At 41.7% G+C, this 18,576-nt stretch overlaps 1 protein-coding gene across 4 annotated transcripts in view; it reads left to right on the top strand.

The window, feature by feature from the left end:
• The window catches only part of LOC128706606 (uncharacterized), a 168,921-nt gene that overhangs the window by 127,530 nt on the left and 22,815 nt on the right, over positions 1-18,576 (top strand). For all 4 annotated transcript variants that reach the window (XM_070090780.1, XM_070090791.1, XM_070090789.1 and 1 more), the window contains one exon: positions 1-18,576. This exon is cut by the window's right edge and continues 22,815 nt beyond it. In XM_070090780.1, coding sequence (XP_069946881.1) covers positions 1-656 — 656 coding nt within the window. In that variant the 3' untranslated portion in view covers positions 657-18,576.

Consider the following 18,576-nt stretch of genomic DNA (forward strand, 5'->3'; position numbering starts at 1 on the left):
GTGTCAGTCGTATCTCGGCTGAGTACATGGAGGGCCTTTGCACACAGCTGCGAGAAAGTGAAGCCTCAAGGTGGCAGCTTCATGACCAGTGCACACGCTTGGAACGGCTTGTGAATGTTCTCCGAAAGAAAGTAAATGGTCTGAATGTTGTGGAGCCAAGTTTACGACAGGATGGAGCAAAGCTGACACTGGTCGACCTTACTCTTCATGGTCCCCCAACTGAGGGACCTCCAAACTTGGGACAGCGCAATCCTACTGCATCAACTTCCTCAGAAGGAGAACCTAAGGATAGTCTTTCATCGCTGGAATCTGTGGAAACTGCCTCAGCTTCATCATGGAGAAGAGGGGATGTGGCAAATACCTCAAATCATTCTGCTGCAAACTTTCATTCCAGTTACATGTTGCATAACACTCCCAGCCATCTTTCCACCCTCAACCCCAGCCATAACAATCATACAAATCTCACTCATCCCACCACAGTGCAAGCCAGTTCAGCTCAGGCAATGCCCATTCATTCAAATCACTCGAGCTTGTCTACATCTTCAGGCCATACACCCAGTGCCTCTCCACATCATCATAGACAACAAGGAACAAGCGAGAGAGATTCTAGGCACATTCCTGGAGTAACCATTGTTGGACCTATTACTGAACTCTGACTAGAATATGAAAACTTTATCCAACGTTGACTTGGCCTGTAGAAACACTTTAAATTTTTAAGCATGAGAGTAAGAAAAACATTTTGATTTTTAAAATCACTCTGGTTTAGTGATAATACTTTTAAGTTTGGAATTGACTCGTATTCATATTTTCAGGAATTCAAAATTTTCATGCAGTTTGTATGAATTATATTATGCTCTAGCATAACTATCAGCAAAACTTGACATCTCCGTCCTCTTGTACTTACATGTGTGATATACTTGCCTTGCAATTCTTGGAGTTCTCAGTTTCCTAGTATGGTGCTTTGTGACACTCCATGAAGGGTCCAAGTTTATTGTTGCATTCTTCTCAACAGGGTGATCAAAATATCCATAGGCAAGTGTCACATTTTGACTAACCCTCTCTTTGACAGTACAGTATTCTTGCTTCATTACTCATGACAGGGATCCTATTATCATCTTTCCATTCATGTAGTATGGAAGGAGCAGGAAGGATCTGTTGCAATACATTGTATTTTCCAGATACAGTAGGTCACTGATTATCTGGCACCTTTGAGGGAAAGGGTGCATCAAATTTTCTGAAGCACTTGATCATAGTTTTTTTATTGTCTATTTTTGTCATTTTTCCTTTTTTTTTTTAGCATTATCTATATGCATGCCAGATCAAAAAGACTTTTGGATATTGTTGGATACCAGATAACTGATTGCTGGATTATCGGTGATCTGTTTTTTAATAATCGTTGTCCAGTTAATTATCAGTGTACCAACTGCTATGAAATATGATATTTATTTTTTCATTGACATTCTTTTGTCAGAGAAATTAGTTTAAATATTGTTTGTAGTCTACAGACTACATTTCATTTAAGTTTGTTCATAAAATTTTTTTTGGTTCATAGTTTTCACAGTGTATCACAAAATAAGATCATGTGGCAAGATTAAATCCTATTGTTATAAAATATTTAATACCTAATATAATTTGTTAGTGTGGGATGTGCTTTAACTTTGATGATTTAGGATATCCTCATTTTGAATCTGCAACCTCATATAATTACACTAAATCACTGAAAGCCCAGTTGTACAAGTATCTCTCGTTGTATGCTGTAGATGCATGTCAGGCCCATGGCAGGTATTCTAAGCTTATTCAATTCATAAACACTTAACTGCACATAACAAGATTCTTAAATATGCTTTGCAAACTTTATCAGTCATATATGGTAAGTGTATGTTGTCTGTATGGAATTACTGATGGAAATAGGACATCACATAATAGTGAATTTGCATAAAATGAGGGGAGCCTGTATATTGTTTATGGCTTGAATGTACATTAGTACTAATTCAGTTACATTACAATTATTCAGTGTTTTAAATAAGATGAGAATTATGAAATGAATCTATTTTATTTTTGATGCAAATGTCAAGAACATCTTTCTTAATGGGATATCATTGAACTGGGAGAGTTAAGCATCACTGCTAATATAATTGGAGGGATTATATTTCAGTTTTTATGGTGCTAAGTACAGTATGCCTGGAGGAATGACAAGCAATCTCTTCATAGTTTTGTTTTAATAGAACAGACTTGGAGAGAGGGGGTAAAGGAGGTTTTGTGGGCAAGGGGCTTGGACTTCCATCAAGCATGTGTGAGCATATTAGATAGTAGGTGGAGATGAATGGTTTTTGGGACCTGATGAGCTGTTGGAGTGTGAGCAGGGTAATATTTTGTGAAGGGATTCAGGGAAACTGGTTAGCCAGACTTGAGCCCTGGAAATGGGAAGTACAATGCCTGCACTTTAAAGGAGGGGTTTGGGATATTGGCTGTTTGGCGGGACATGTGAACTGTCGTATCTGAGTGCCTCTGCAAAGACAGTGATTATGTCTGAGTGAGGTGAAAGTGTTGAATGATGATGAAAGTATTTTCTTTCTTTTTGGATCACCCTGCCTTGGTGGGAGATGGCCAGCATGTTAAAAAAAAAAATTGGCAAAGTAGCCAGGTAGGGGTAGAGTTGGAGGGAAGGAGTAAAATTGGTTTTGAGTGTTAGGGGCATAAGTGTCCAACAGGCTTGTGTAAGCATGTTAGATCAGAGTGAGTGGAGACAAGTGATTTTCATGGCATGACATGCTATAGGTGTGAGCAAATGTAGCAGTTAAGGGATTTTAGGAAACTGGTTAGCTGGGCTCGAGCCTTGGAGATGAAAAATACTGTGCCTCATTATGAAGGAAGGGTAAATGTCTGGAAGATCAGTTGAATTGTGATGTTTGCTTATTTCTTTCAAGATGGCTATTGAATGAGTTATAATGAATGTGTTTCCCCTTTTTTGGTCATCCTACCTTAGTGGAAGACAATTAAAGTGTTAAAAAAATGGTTTTATCCAAATTTTATTAGATAATTTGCTTTTAGATCCATTTGCCTGGCAAAATTGTTTAGCCTTTCAGTTTCCTAATTTTTAAAAGCATGTCATATGTAAACAGTGTTGTAGTCTAGCAGTCAGTTACACTTTTATTTAAACAGAAGGGTAGCCAGAGTGGAATCATAGATACTGTAGCCTATCAAGATATGAAGCGCACAGGCAGTGAGATGCTTGAAGGATGTTTCTGCCCCAACTTTGGAGATGGTGGCTGCGGCTCGTATCCTTGCCCACCACCTTACAATTTCATTTTGAAAAATTTATGGTGGGAATGGATATAAATTTGGAAGAGAAGTGAAATATAGTTCGACCCACTTAATTTTAATGGAAAAAATTTCTTGAAAATTCCTGAAAATAAGGTTAAAAAATGAAGAAACGAAAATATTGTAAAATACCGTAGAGTATACATTTTGATGTTGAGATTTGAGTAAAGTTTTCCCCATAGGAAAAGAACACTTTGATCTATAATACCACACTAACAAGGAACAGTGCAAATGAAGGAAGTCAGTTTTCTAATGTCTGAACAGAGTGAAGAGGTGATGAATGAGGAAGGATGATTTTCGTGAGAAGAATGTTGTATGTTAATTAGGCATCATAAATATGCATGTGCGTAAGTATGCTTTTGTCAGACTGGCCAGTTGGACACGTATTGGACGGTGATGTCATTTGTTTACTCTTGAACATTGGCAAAAATCAAACATTTCTGCTACTTTGAGCTCAATTTCAAAGTACTTTTCATTGTGAAATCAATCAGAATCATCTCTATTTCTGTAGTATATCTTCCATTCTATCAAATGAGACCAAGAAAACGAATACAATCATAAATACCATACAAAAATACACCTCAAAGTCGGTGTTTTAAAACAAAAACACGTCAGCGTTTTTTTTTTCCTCATTATGCACTGCATGCTGCAGGATTTTTTTTATGCTGTGCACACTGACCACGCGGACCCATTCTCTCACATGTAGGTCTACCAGCTTTCTCCCGATAGATTTGAAGCCACTAGAATTTTGGCGTATTAATACATCACTGACACTAGCTTGTAAGCCGTACCTATTTGTCACCGACAGTGAAAAGGTTAATGACTGGCCTGGCTACTCATTGGACTCAATGGAAAACATTTGGAACCTTGGTAAGTGTAGGTTTTGTGGCTTAGACATGTCCTCCAACCCCAAAATCTCAAGTGCCATTAAGCAGGTTTAGAGGGTATTGACTGACTTCTATCCTCCATAAGTTAGCCTTATCAGTGCCTAGGAAGGGTAACCCTAGAAAATACGTATTTAGGTGATGAACCCATAAATATTTCAGTATTTTATTTTTAAGACAATAAGGTGAGGATTCTCATTATCTATGTGATCTGTTTATGCACATTTATGATGCCTTCTGTACTGTACAAGGTGCCTCTAAAAGAGGTTAATTCCATGAGTATTGGATCTTTTAAAAGGGTCGATATTTTTTTTATTCTGTGTATAAGGATCTGTGAACATTGTTCCTCAGTCAATTCACTCAGTGTTTTACAAAATGATGTTACACTTCAGGAAATGAAATTTGAGGCTGAAATGCTAATCTAAAGCTAAAACTAATGCTGCATTATGTTTCTCTTAGGACTATTTTTATCTTGCCCAATGATTTTTTTATATTAATTTTTGTTATAAGAAGAGAAAATTTTAAAGTGTAGCACTGTTAAGAGAGAGGATAATTGATGGTAGATGAAAAGGATGCAGTGACATGGATTAGAGAAGCTAGATATAAGGAGACAGATATAATGAAAGGATGGACTTAGAGCATAAAGTAAAATCTTGGTGTAACAGACTAATATTGTGGGAGGGAGTATTAGCTTTAACGAAAATCCATTGTATGGAAGTAATCAATGCAGTGGACATAGTCTGCTGCATCAGTCAACTTCCAGACATGGACAAATGAACAAATACTGCATTGATGACACTACCAAACATATTAAGTATAAACAACAGTATTATAGTACAGTACAGTAAATTACAGTCCAGTACCTGAAAGTCAAAGAGAAGTATAGTACAGTAATTTTCTTACGTTTTTCTGGTGGATAGATGAGCTCACAGTTAGATTCCTGTGCATCCATGAATCAGACATTATTTTTGTTATTACACCATCTTCATTTAAACAGGCTATTGAGACACTGCATTTCACCTTACTTATTACAGTGGACCCTCACCTAACGATATTAATCCATTCCTGAGAGCTCAACGTTAGGTGAAATTATCGTTAGCCAAATTAATTTTCCCCTTAAGAAATAATGGAAATCAAATTAATCCATTCCTGACACCCCAAAGTATGAAAAAAAAAAATTTTTTACCACATGAAATATTAATTTTAATACACACAAACTGAAGAAGACATGTACAATTACATGACACTTACCTTTATTGAAGATATGGTGATGATTGGTGGGATGGGAGGAGGGGAGAGTGTGGATGGTGTTAATGTTTAGAAGGGGAATCCCCTTCCATTAGGACTTGAGGTGTCAAGTCCTTTTCCGGGGTTACTTCCCTTCTTTTAATGCCACTAGGACCAGCTTGAGAGTCACTGGACCTCTGTCGCACAACTTATCTGTCCATAGAGGCCTGTACCTCCCGTTCCTTTATGACATTCCTAAAGTGTTTCACAACATTGTCAGTGTAATAGTCACCAGCACGGCTTGCAATAGCTGTGTGAGGGTGATTTTCATCAAAAAAGGTTTGCACTTTAAGCCACATTGCACACATTTCCTTAATCTTTGAAGTAGGCAACTTCCTCAATTTCTCTATCCCCTCCTCCAGAGCAGTTTCCTCAGGTCTGGCCTCTTGCTGTTGAAGATGATCTTGCAGCTCATCAGTGGTTAGTTCTTCATTGTCCTCCTCCACCAACTCTTCCACATCATCCCCACTAACCTCCAACCCCAAGGACTTCCCCAATGCCACAATGGATTCCACAACTGGCATACACTTCTCACGGTTAGCCCCAAACCCTTCAAAATCCCTTTCTTCTACACATTGTGGCCACAGTTTCTTCCAAGCAGAGTTCAAGGTCCTCTTAGTCACTTCCTCCCAAGCCTTACCTATAATCTTTACACAATTGAGGATACTAAAGGGATCTCTCCAAAACTCTCTTAGAGTCAATTGAGTTTCTGAGGTCACTACAAAGCACCTTTCAAACATAGGTTTTGTGTAGAGTTTTTTGAAGTTTGCAATGACCTGCTGGTCCATGGGCTGCAGGAGAGGAGTTGTATTAGGAGGCAAAAACTTGACCTTAATGAAGCTCATGTCCCCAGAAAGTTGCTCTGCCACATCTGAAGGATGACCAGGAGCATTGTATAATACCAGGAGGCACTTAAGGTCCAATTTATTTTCCAGGAGGTAATTTTTCACAGTGGGGGCAAATGCATGGTGTAACCAGTCATAGAAAAGGTCTCTAGTGACCCATGCCTTACTGTTTGCCCTCCACATCACACACAAATTAGCCTTGAGGACATGGTTTTTCCTGAACACTCTGGGAGTTTCAGAGTGATACACCAATAAAGGCTTCACTTTGCAATCACCACTAGCATTAGCACACATCAACAGAGTAAGCCTGTCTTTCATAGGCTTATGTCCTGGGAGTGCCTTTTCCTCCTGAGTAATGTAGGGGTTCAGGGAAACCGGCAGGCCGGACTTGAGTCCTGGAGATGGGAAGTACAGTGCCTGCACTCTGAAGGAGGGGTGTTAATGTTGCAGTTTAAAAACTGTAGTGTAAAGCACCCTTCTGGCAAGACAGTGATGGAGTGAATGATGGTGAAAGTTTTTCTTTTTCGGGCCACCCTGCCTTGGTGGGAATCAGCCAGTGTGATAATAAAATAAAATAATAATGTAGGTCCTGCTTGGCATTTTCTTTCAAAACATGCCTGTTTCGTCACAATTAAACACTTGTTCAGGTTTCAATTCTTCAATGTCTATGTACTCCTTGAATTCCTTCACATATTTTTCAGCTGCTTTTTGGTTCGAACTGGCAGCCTCACCATGCCTTATCACACTATGTATGCCACTACGATTCTTAAATCTCTCAAACCAACCTTTGCTGGCCTTAAATTCACTCACATCACCACTAGTTGCAGGCATTTTTCTAATTAAATCGTCATGTAACTTCCTAGCCTTTTCACATATGATCGCTTGAGAGATGTTATCTCCTGCTATCTGTTTTTCGTTTATCCACACCAATAACAGTCTCTCAACATCTTCTATCACTTGCGATCTCTGTTTTGAAAACAAAGTTGCACCTTTGCCAAGAACAGCTTCCTTGATTGCCGTTTTCTTGGCCACAATAGTAGTGATGGTTGATTGGGGTTTTGTGTACAACCTGGCCAGCTCGGAGACACACATTCCACTTTCATACTTAGTAATGATCTCTTCTTCATATCCATAGTAATTCTCACCCTTTTTGCTGTAGGGTTGGCACTAGAAGCTTTCTTGGGGCCCATGGTGACTTATTTTGCAGGTGCAATCACTAAAAACGCTGTGATAATATGAAATGTTCCGATTGTATGTTTGGATGCGACCACGGTGGCTGGCTTGTAAACACTGGCACCCACGGGACAAGTGAGGCGCGCTCAGGCCACACGTGGACGCGTCTCGAATGGAACGAATCGTGTTGGGCGAGTTTTTTAGTGCTAGCTGAAGCAAAACTTTTGCATTAAAATGTATCGCTAGGCGGATTTAACGTTATGCGATGCGTTCGTTAGGCGAGGGTCTACTGTAATTCATGTTTCTGCTTAACACTCAGATTCATGTATTTCTTCTTGGCACCATCACTTGCTTTGGAGGCCATTGTTAGTAACACTGTATGGGGTACTTTACTACCCCCTTACCTGTGGCATACCTAGAAATTAAAATTCCTGTATGTATATGGCAAGATTTTTAAAAATAAAAGAGAGATCTTTGTTTCTTACAGAGTGCATTTTTTCTGTATTGAATAAGACTAAGATGAGTGAATCTGACAAAAACTTAAGATTTTATGGTAAGTTGAAGTTAGTGAAAAAATGATTACTCGTTAGCAGCAGTGATGTAAATGTGAAATGTTTTACCAAATTTTTTATCATTTTTAAATGTAAAATGTTTTGCCAAATTTTTTTATCATTTTTAATATTTAACAATATGTATACTACTTTCTTATGATATTAGATGTTTCAAGGTGTTTTAGTATTTCAAACGTGGGGAAATGCATAGCCAGATATTGTTCTACGTAGAATGAACAGTATAAAGACTGAGTCACATCCTTGAGATTTAGTCACGTGAAGGTGGGGCAAGCCTGAAGGTGGGGAATTCTGAAGGAGGGGTAGCATCTGTTCCTATGGCTAGCCATTACAGCAGTGATTGTAGTCTTACCTGTGCTGGACTCAGTGATTTACACATCCATACTCCAGCACAGTGTGTGTAGATTGTGCAGTGGTGTTCTGTACTGCCACACATAAAAGAGAGGTTAAGAGAGTAGTTAGGGAGTGTCAAAGGAGAGCAAATGAGAGTAGGTGAGGTTCTATCAACAAATTTTGCTGAGAATAAGGAAAGGTTGTGGAGTGAGATTAATAGGTTGAGTAAGCCTAGGGAACGAATGGATTTGACAGTTAAAAACAAAAGGGGGAGTTATTAGATGGGGAGTTGGAGGTATTGGGAAGATGGTAGGAATATTTTGAGGAGCTGTTATATGTTGATGAGGAAAGGGTGGCAGTGATTTCGTGCATTGACCAGGGAGATATGACATCTTTTGGGAGTGAGGAAGAGCCAGATGTGAGGATGGTGGAAGTGCATGAGGCAGTGGGTAAGATGAAAATGGAGAAAGCAGTTGGGATTGATGGGATCAAGACAGAAATGTTAAAAGCAGGTGGGGATATTGTTTTGGAGTGGTTGGTACTTTTTCTCAATAAATATATGAAAAAGGGGGAGGTACCTAGCAATTGGCAGAGAGCGTGTAGTTCCTTTGTATAAGGAAAAGGGGGACAAAAGAGAGAGTAAGAATTACACGGTAATAAGTTTGTTGAGTATGCTAGGTAAAGTATATGGTTATTATTGAATGAATTAAGAGTAAGACAGAGAACAGGATTGCTGATGAACAAGAAGGCTTTAGAAAGGGTAGGGAATATGTAGACCAAGTGTTTACAGTAAAGCATATAAGTTAACAATATTAACATTAAGGTAAGGAAGCTTTTGTTGCATTCATGTATTTAGAAAGGCTTATAATAGGGTGAATAGGGGAGCAGTGTGGTAGATGTTGCAAATGTATGGAATAGGTGGTAGGTTATCAAAAGCAGTTAAGAGTTTTTATGAGGATAGTGTGGCTCAGGTTAGGATATGTAGGAGAGAGGGAGATTATTTTCCAGTAAAAGTAGACCTTAGACAAGGATGCATGATGTCACCACAGTTGTTTAACATATTTATTGATGTGGTTGTATGCTGGGGTGTTGGGAAGAGGTGCAGGATTAAAATATGCAGAATCTAATACAAAGTGGGAGTTGTCACAGTTACTTTTTACCACTTACACTGTGCTTTTGGGATATTCTGAAGAGAAGTTGCAAAGGTTGGTGGATGAATTTGATAGAAGATATAAAAGATGGAACTTAAAAGTGAACATAGGAAAGAGCAAGGTAATGAGGGTAACAAATAATTTAGGCAAGCCATAGAATTGAGGAGGAAAAAAAGATTAGTGGTGCATTGAAGCATCAATGGAGACAAAGATGTTGTCCATGGAGGCAAAAAGGGAAATGCATGAGAGTACAGTAGCACCAACACACTTTTATGAGTGTGAAGCATGGGTTGTGAATGTTGCAGCAAGGAGGCTGGAGGCAGTGGAGATGTCATGTCTGAGGGTAATGTGTGGTGTAAATATTATGCAGAGAATTTGTAGTTTGGAGATTAGGAGGAAGTGCAAGGTTACTAAAAGTATTATCCAGAGGGCTGAAGAAGGGTTGTTGAGGTGGTTTCAACATTTAGAGGATGGAGCAAAATAGGATGACTTTGAAGGTGTATCCTCTTCAAGGGGGGCTCCTTGGCGTGGTGAAGAGGCTCTTGGTCTGAGGAATTAGACCTGTCAGTCTCCTTGCTCAGACCGAACCTAATTACCCCCCAATCCCCCCTTCCCTATCCCATCCTCCCCATCCCATCCTCCCCTTTTTCCTTTCCTCCTCCTCCTCCCCACCCCTCCCTTTTGCCCTTCCTTTTTTGGCCTTTGGGATTTTTCCCACAGGCGTGCTAGTTCCTGGGTAGGGAAAAGGGTACCAGGGTCCATCCCATTCCGTTGAGGTTCTTGGCGGTGGCGTAGTTTGCCGTGGAATCTGGATCGCCTCGGGATGTCCTGATCCCTCTCCGGTGTCCCAGAGGGTGGCTTTGGGTGTCTTTCAGGCAATGGGTGTATCTCTGGAAGCCACCTTTCGGATTCCGGGGTGGTGGCTGAAGGAGGTATGCTTTGTGGCGGATATCCGGCCGCCCTCTCTTTTGTCCACTGAGGTAGCTTGGCAGATGTGAGGTTGCTATCCCAGATTGCTGGTTTACTGGCATGATGGGTAGGGTATGGCATGGGTTCCATGCTGCATCTGCACTACTTGCGGTGCTGAGGTCCTCTTGGGTGCAGAGGGAGATTTCTGGCCCTTTCATTCCTCCTAGGAACTATCCCTCCCCGGTCCCCCCTTTTTTATTCTTTTTTTTATTTTTATTTTCTTTTCTTCTTTCTTTTTTTTTTCTTAAAAACAAAAAGAAAGAAGTAACCTAACCATGGAGTTCCCAATCCATGACCCCGCTACCCCCGGGCCCCTTATTGTTACCGCACCCCGTTCTGACCTCGCCTCGTCTTTTGGCCACTCTTCAGACATTCCTAAGGCCCCTGTACCTCTTGCTGGTGCTGTTTCCTCACCCGCTTCAGGTACCGGGGCTTCCACTGACTCCTTCGATTTGTCTGACCTCCGCTCTCCTTTGACTATGCTTCCGGCTTCTCCCTCTACGGTGCGGCAATTTTTGAATCGCCAGCCCGTCCCATGTCAGACCGACTCTGGTCCCACTTCTAAACGTCAACGACAATCTCCTAATGATGTTACTTCGTTACCCTCCCTTTCTACTCGGAAAAGACCGACACGTCATGCACTCCCTCTCCACACTCAGTTTCAGACCACACAATGGACTAAATTCTTTACATTAAGACAGACTTCTTCTACTGCCTATCTTTCCAACCATAGTATTGGCAAAGCGCTCCTACGCCACGTTGGTAGAGATATTTCCTTTCATGCTCTTAAGAGTGGTACGCGCATCATCACAGTCCAGAATTCTACTCAAGCTCATGATCTTTCTCTTCTTTCACATATCGATACTATTCCTGTCACTATCGAAAAACTTCATTCCCTCAATTCTTGTAGTGGTACTGTTATTCTGCCCCATACCATAGTCCAACAGAATTTCCAGACATGTGGCACTGACATTCTCGAACAGCTGGAACTCCAAGATCTCCCAATTCTCAAGGTAGACACTTATGTTCTTCCTGCCCGCAGGCTAAGACGATACCCTTGCAATGTGGCTCATTTAACTTTTGACAGCCGTGAACTCCCATCCTGTTTATGTAGCAGGACATTGGTTACATGTTCGGAAGGTGATCCCTATACTGCAACAGTGTAGGAATTGCTGGCGATTTGGCCACCCAGCAAAATATTGCAGATCTATAGCCGAATGCCCAGTCTGTGGTGCCGATGACCATTCTAATACGACTTGCAGTCGAACTCCCTCTTGCCTCAGTTGTCATGAGGCTCACCCTTCGTACTCTCGCCATTGCCAAGTCTACTTAAATGAGCGGGAAATTCATTGCCTCAAAGAGGCAGAAGGTCTCCCTTATGCTATGGCAGTTTCTCATCTCTGCCTCCAAGGGAGACTGCCCCGTGTTTCTTATTCTCGTGTTTCAAAGCGTCCCCCCACTTCTGGGGTCACATCTTCTGCAGCCTCCTCTGCGGTTGCCAGTCCCATAGTCACTCCTGTATCTAATTCTTTTGCTGTCCTGGGCTCAGATGTCCCTACTTCAACTCCTCAGTCTGTCCTCACTTCTTCGTGTCCTCCCTCACAAATCCCGGTATCGACAAGACCTCGTACAACACCTCCTCCCAATCGTCCCTCTACTTCTCAGAAGCCCAAAAAATCTCCTTTAACCCCTCCTTCTCTTCATCCACCTCCACATTTTACCTTCCCGGTCTCTGTACCTGAGTCTTCCCCTTTCAGTGGCTCTGTTACAAGTATGGAGGTTCATCCTCCTCCTCGTGCTGTGCCTTCCTCCCCTGTCCCCTCCCACGTTTCTTCCTCTTCTGCCACCTCCCAGGTTTCTGCCTCTTCTGTACCCTCCCACACTTCTCCACTTCCCTCCACCCTTTCGCCCCCCCTACCTTGGTACAGTCCATTACAGCTCCGATCTTTACTCAAACTTCTCCTCCTTCCATCTCCAATATTGTCTCCCATACGATGTCTCTGAACTCCGAAACACTTGAAGCAATCTCTGAATATATTGCAGAGACCAAACCATCAGTGGACACTGATCCACCCTCTGTTCCTTCTCTTTCCTCTTCTCCATCTGCGCAACTCCTTTCTTCACAACGCACCGTTCCTTCGCTACTTGAACGTTTTCCTTTGCCACCACATGTAGACTTTTCTAACCCCTCTAGTCCGTAGGTACCCTTACCTGCGGATTTCAGGTATCTTTATCGTTGAAAATCATGGCCTATTTACAGTGGAATATTCGCGTCCTCAGGGGTAATCGTGGTGAGCTTCAGAGGTTGCTCTCCCAGTTTTCCCCTGTTGGTGTTTGCTTACAGGAACCAAAATTACACTCTGCCATTATCTATTCTATCTCAGGCTATAATTTACTGTATTCTTCAGATCCTTTTCCTGATGGGACCTTTAATGAAAGTGCCCTTCTTCTGCGCACTGATATTCCATACCATCAGCTATTTGTTCGTACCGCTGCATTACACAGCAGCCCGTATCCATTTGCATAGGTGGTAAACACTCTGTTCTTTGTATCTCTCTCCTTCTCGGGCATTATCTGTCCCAGATATTGCCTTTCTTGTTTCGTCATTACCGCCACCACTTCTGTTACTTGGCGATTTTAATGACCATCATTTCCTCTGGGGGGTCTCACTGTGATTCCCGTGGCATTCAGTTAGAAGCTTTTCTTGCTACCCACCCCCTCCATGTTTTAAATATAGGTACTCACATCCATTTTGATCCTCAGACTCATACTCTCTCTTGCATCGATCTCTCAGTCTGCTCTTCCTCCGCCACATTAGACTTCACCAGATCTGTTCTCCTGGATTTACATAACAGCGATCATTTCCCAATCATTCTTACTTCCCCTTCATATTCACCACCTCTTCGTATCCCACGCTGGCAATTTGATCAGGCAAATTGGAACCTTTACTCACAGCTAACTGTTTTTAGTGAGGTTCCTTCTTCGTCCTCCATTGATGAGCTTTTACACCTCTTCTCGTCCTCCGTTTTAAAGGCAGCTTCTCATTCTATACCCCAAACTTCGGGAAGACATTCTCAGAAATGCGTGCCTTGGTGGTCTCCTGCTTGTGCTCATGAAGTATGTTTGAAATGCGCTGCGTGGGGCAGGTATCGGTACAATAGAACCACGGAGAGACTTCTTGATTTTAAGCAGAAGCGTGCAATCGCTCGCCGTGTCATCCGTGACGCTAAACGCACTTGCTGGTGAGACTGTCTCTCCACCATCACCTCTGCTTCCTCTATGAGTGCAGTCTGGAAAAAAGTACGAAAACTGAGTGGTAAATATTCTCCTGACCCAGCTCCTGTTCTGCGGGTTGCCGGTGTTAATATAGCAAATGCACTAGATGTTGCCAATGAAATTGGCAATCATCTGGTCCGTATTTCTCAGAGGCTCCATCTATGCCCCTCGTTTCTTTCCTCAAAGTCTGGCAGAGAGTTAGCACGTTTGGACTTTTCTTCTCTCAGAGAAGAACAGTATAATGTGCCTTTTACACTTCAGGAACTGGAGGCAACACTCTCAGCTTGTCGATCATCGGCAGCTGGGCCCGACCACATTCATACTCGTATGCTACAACATGTACATCAGTCAGCCCTTGCAGTCTTATTACGCCTTTTCAATCTTATTTAGTCACATCACAGGGAGTTCTTCCACAGCTGTGGAAATCTGCCATTGTTCTCCCTTTCCGCAAACCGGGTACTACGGGACATGAAGCCTCCCACTATCGTCCCATTGCTCTTACCAGTGCAGTTTGCAAAGTGATGGAACGCCTGGTAAATAGACGTTTAGTGTGGTATTTAGAGACACACAACAGTCTCTCCACTTGTCAATATGGCTTTCGTAAAGGCCGTTCTACCATAGACCCCTTCCTACGCTTGGATACATATGTTCATAATGCCTTTGCGTATAACCACTCAGTTATTGCCATATTTTTTGACCTTGAGAAGGCATATGACACAACTTGGAGGTATAATATTTTGGCCCAAGCCCACTCCTTAGGTCTTCGAGGCAATCTACCATCCTTCCTTAAGAACTTTTTAACTGACAGACATTTCCATGTTCAGGTTAATAATGTGCTCTCCCCGGACTTTATCCAAGCTGAAGGTGTCCCCCAGGGATGTGTTCTGAGCACAACACTTTTTCTCCTTACTATAAATGATTTGGCCTCTAGTCTTCCATCCAATATTTGGTCATCACTCTATGTTGATGACTTTGCTATTGCCTGTGCAGGCACTGACTGTCACCTCATTACAGTTTCTCTCCAACATGCGGTCGACCGTGTTTCGAATTAGGCCACCACACGTGGGTTTAAATTTTCCAATATCAAAAGTCACCAAATTACTTTCACTAGACATTCTGTCATCTCCGATCATCCTTTGTACCTCTATGGCACCTGTATCCTTGAACGTGATACAGTCAGGTTTCTAGGCCTCCTCTTTGACCGTAGGTTATCCTGGAAACCTCACATTACCTCTCTGAAGGCAACTTGTCACAGCCGGCTGAACCTTCTTAAAACCCTTGCTCATCTTTCATGGGGAGCTGATCGTCGAACTCTCCTTCGCCTACATTCCGCCCTCATTTTATCGAAACTTGATTATGGTGACCAGATCTATTCAGTGGCCTTTCCTGCTACTCTCTCTAGCCTTAACCCCATTCATCACCAAGGATTACGTTTATGCCTTGGTGCTTTTCGCTCTTCCCCTGTTGAGAGCTTCTATGCAGAAGCGAACGTTCCATCCTTATCCGATCGCCGGGATGCCCATTGCCTTCGCTACTATGTATGCTCTCATGATCTCCGCAATCCTTCCATTTATAGAATGGTCACCGATATTAGTAGACATTCTTTATTTGTTCGTCGCCCCTGTTTGCTCCGTCTCTTCTCTCTTCGCCTACATTCGCTCTTTTCTTCTCTTCAATTACCACCTCTCTATGTTCATGTAGCATCTCCCTTTTCCCTACCCCCCTGGGAAGTTCCAGCTGTTCGAGTCTGTTCTTTCTCACTCCCTTGCTTGAAAGCCCAACTGTCTACGGTAGCTTCCCGCTCTCTTTTTCTTGACCACTTCCACTCTCATTCTCATGGCATTGCAGTGTACACAGATGGCTCTAAGTCTTTTGACGGCGTAGGATTCGCAGCAGTGTTTCCGGACAGCGTCGTATGAGGGCATTTACTATCTTCGGCTAGTGTCTTTGCTGCTGAATTGTACCCCATTCTTGCAGCACTTATCCGTATTGCATCTATGCCTGTGTCATCATTTGTGGTTGTCTCAGACTCCCTTAGTGCTTTACAGGCTATACAGAAATTTGATACACCTCACCCCTTAGTCCTCCATATCCAACTTTGGCTACGCTGCATCTCTTCCAAGCATAAAGATATTGTTTTTTGTTGGGTCCCTGGTCGTGTTGACATACAGGGCAATGAACAGGCAGACACTGCTGCGCGGTCAGCAGTACATGACCTACCAGTTTCATATAGAGGTGTTCCATTTACAGACTATTTTGCTGCAGTAGCTACCAACCTTCACACCCGTTGGCAACAATGTTGGTCTACTCTGCTTGGTAACAAACTTCAGTCTATTAAACCGAGTATAGGTTACTGGCCGTCTTCTTATCACCAGTGTCGAGGTTGGGAGACTACTCTCTCCCGTCTTCACATTGGCCATACTCATCTTACTCATGGTTATCTCATGGAGAGGCGCCCTACTCCTCTCTGTGAGAATTGTCAGGTTCCATTATCAGTTAGCCACATTCTATTAGACTGCCCATTTTATCAACTAGCACGCAGAATATACCTCCAGTGTCGTCTTTGCTCTGCTGCTCTCTCTTTACCTTCCCTTCTTGCTGATGGACCCACCTTTCATCTGGACTCTCTCATTGACTTTTTGACAACAACTGACTTACTTCTCAAACTGATGATACCTTCAGCCCTTTCTTCCTCAATCTCTTGCTACCCTCTACCCCCGCACTATCCCCTGCCCAGCTGTTTTCTGTAACCTACTGATCATCCCTCCCTCCTCCTACCACCCAACACTCTCGCTTCCTTCCCTACCCTGCAGCGCTGCATAGCCCTTGTGGCTTAGCGCTTCTTTTTGATTATAATAATAATAATTTGAAGGTGTATAAATCTGCAGTGGAGAGAAGTTGGGATAGGGGCTGCCTTAGGAAAGGTTGGAGGCAAAGGAGGCTTTGTGAATAAGGGGCTTGGATGTCCAGCTAGTATGTATGAGCATGTTAAATAGGAGTGAAGGGAAATAGTTTTGGGGATTTGATGAGTTGCTTGAATATGAGCGAAGTACATTTTCCAAAGGGATTCAGGAAAACTGATTGGCTGGACTGAGTCCTGGAGGAGGGAAGTACAGTACCTACATTCTAAAGGAGAGGTGGGGATATTTGTAGTTTGAAGGGGCATTTGAACTGTAGTATCTGCTCTCCTCCTTTGGCAAGACAGTGATGGAGTGAATGATGGTGAAAGCATTTCTTCTTTCCCTAGTCACCCTACCTCACTGGGAGATGGCTGGTATGCTAAAAAAAAAAAAAAAATCTTTACTGCATTGGTCTTTTAACAGTATGTACAAGGATTACATGTGATATTACAATTGTTTCAAGGAGTGATACTTCTCAGTACATGGAAATATGTCACATTATTTGACTATATTGTGTTATCTAAGTTAATTATATTACATAATTAAGTTTGAGGAATATCACAAGTCATATAAACATAGTGTACATAATTTCATATACATCATTTCTGTTTGCCTTCCAGACCACCGTAAAACGTATATATACAAGGAAATCTTATGTAATTACAATTATTTCATGGTATAATGTTCTTGAAACATGGAAATAAGTCACATTGTTGAACTGTGATGGGTTATCATGGATTAAATCTGTGTGGTGTGCTTATTGATTGAATTCCACTGTTAGTATCGTGAAATTGTAATAAATTTGGAATGGATATGGCATCTTCCTAGGAGTTCCACAGCCTGTTTGTTGGTAGGGAAGCTGGTGCTGGAACAACAGGTCCTGGTTTCATTGTTTACTTATGCTAGTTAGGCAGTGTTACTCCATGATGTACTGCTTGGACCCACCTAGTCTTATATGTATATTTTTTTTTTCAAAGATATATGGAGGTTGTAGGAGATCCAAGCAGTTGAGCTGAAGTCAAAAATGTTGGCAGGTGGAGTTTTTGAATGCATTAAAAGATTTAAGTAATGCTAAATACTGTAAACCCCAAAAAATTGGAGACCAAATGATGATAGTACATGAGAGATTCCACAGACAGTGACAAACTGATGCAAATTGAGTTGCTGGCCCAGCTTGCTCAGGACTAATGAAAATGGACAGGTCCTAGTTGCAGCCGAGACAACACACACCTGTGATGAAGCAGACTTGGTCTGCTTCACTGATGGTACAACCTGACTGGAAAATCATGCACTGCAGCAGACTTGGTCTGCTAAATTGATAATTCTGTTGGACATCCCCCCATGCAGCCATATTATTTGTTTTTGTCCTAAATCTGTTGCATAAGGGTGCATTACACAGAGGTTTTATTGTCAGTATGAACAAGCATAGGAAATTTAATTATTTTAGAAATGCTTGGAGGAAATATCACCTTTCACCCTACTGTGTAGTGGAAAATTATGCACTGTTTCTGATATAGATACATGTTTGGTACGTAAAGGCGAAAAAATATTTCGGCTATTAATGCATGTAAAGTACATATCTACATACATGTTAGACAAATGACAAAGCCTGGACATGAGATATGTAAGATATAATGAAGCTCAATATTCTTTATATCTTTACGTTTACATAAAAATAATTTTTTAAAATTATTTTATAAGAAAAATTATTTTCCCTTTCTAATAATGTTTTCAAGGAAAATTTTGACTAATATTAAAATGTCAGCGTGATAAAATTAATGTGAGGGGTTTTCTTTTTTTGGCAAAATAACACTAGTAACCAACCATGATTTCATGTGATGTGGCACAAGAGTTAATACCGCTTAGGT

The sequence above is a fragment of the Cherax quadricarinatus genome, chromosome 3 (assembly GCF_038502225.1).
Source record: "Cherax quadricarinatus isolate ZL_2023a chromosome 3, ASM3850222v1, whole genome shotgun sequence".
Lineage (NCBI taxonomy): Eukaryota > Metazoa > Arthropoda > Malacostraca > Decapoda > Parastacidae > Cherax > Cherax quadricarinatus.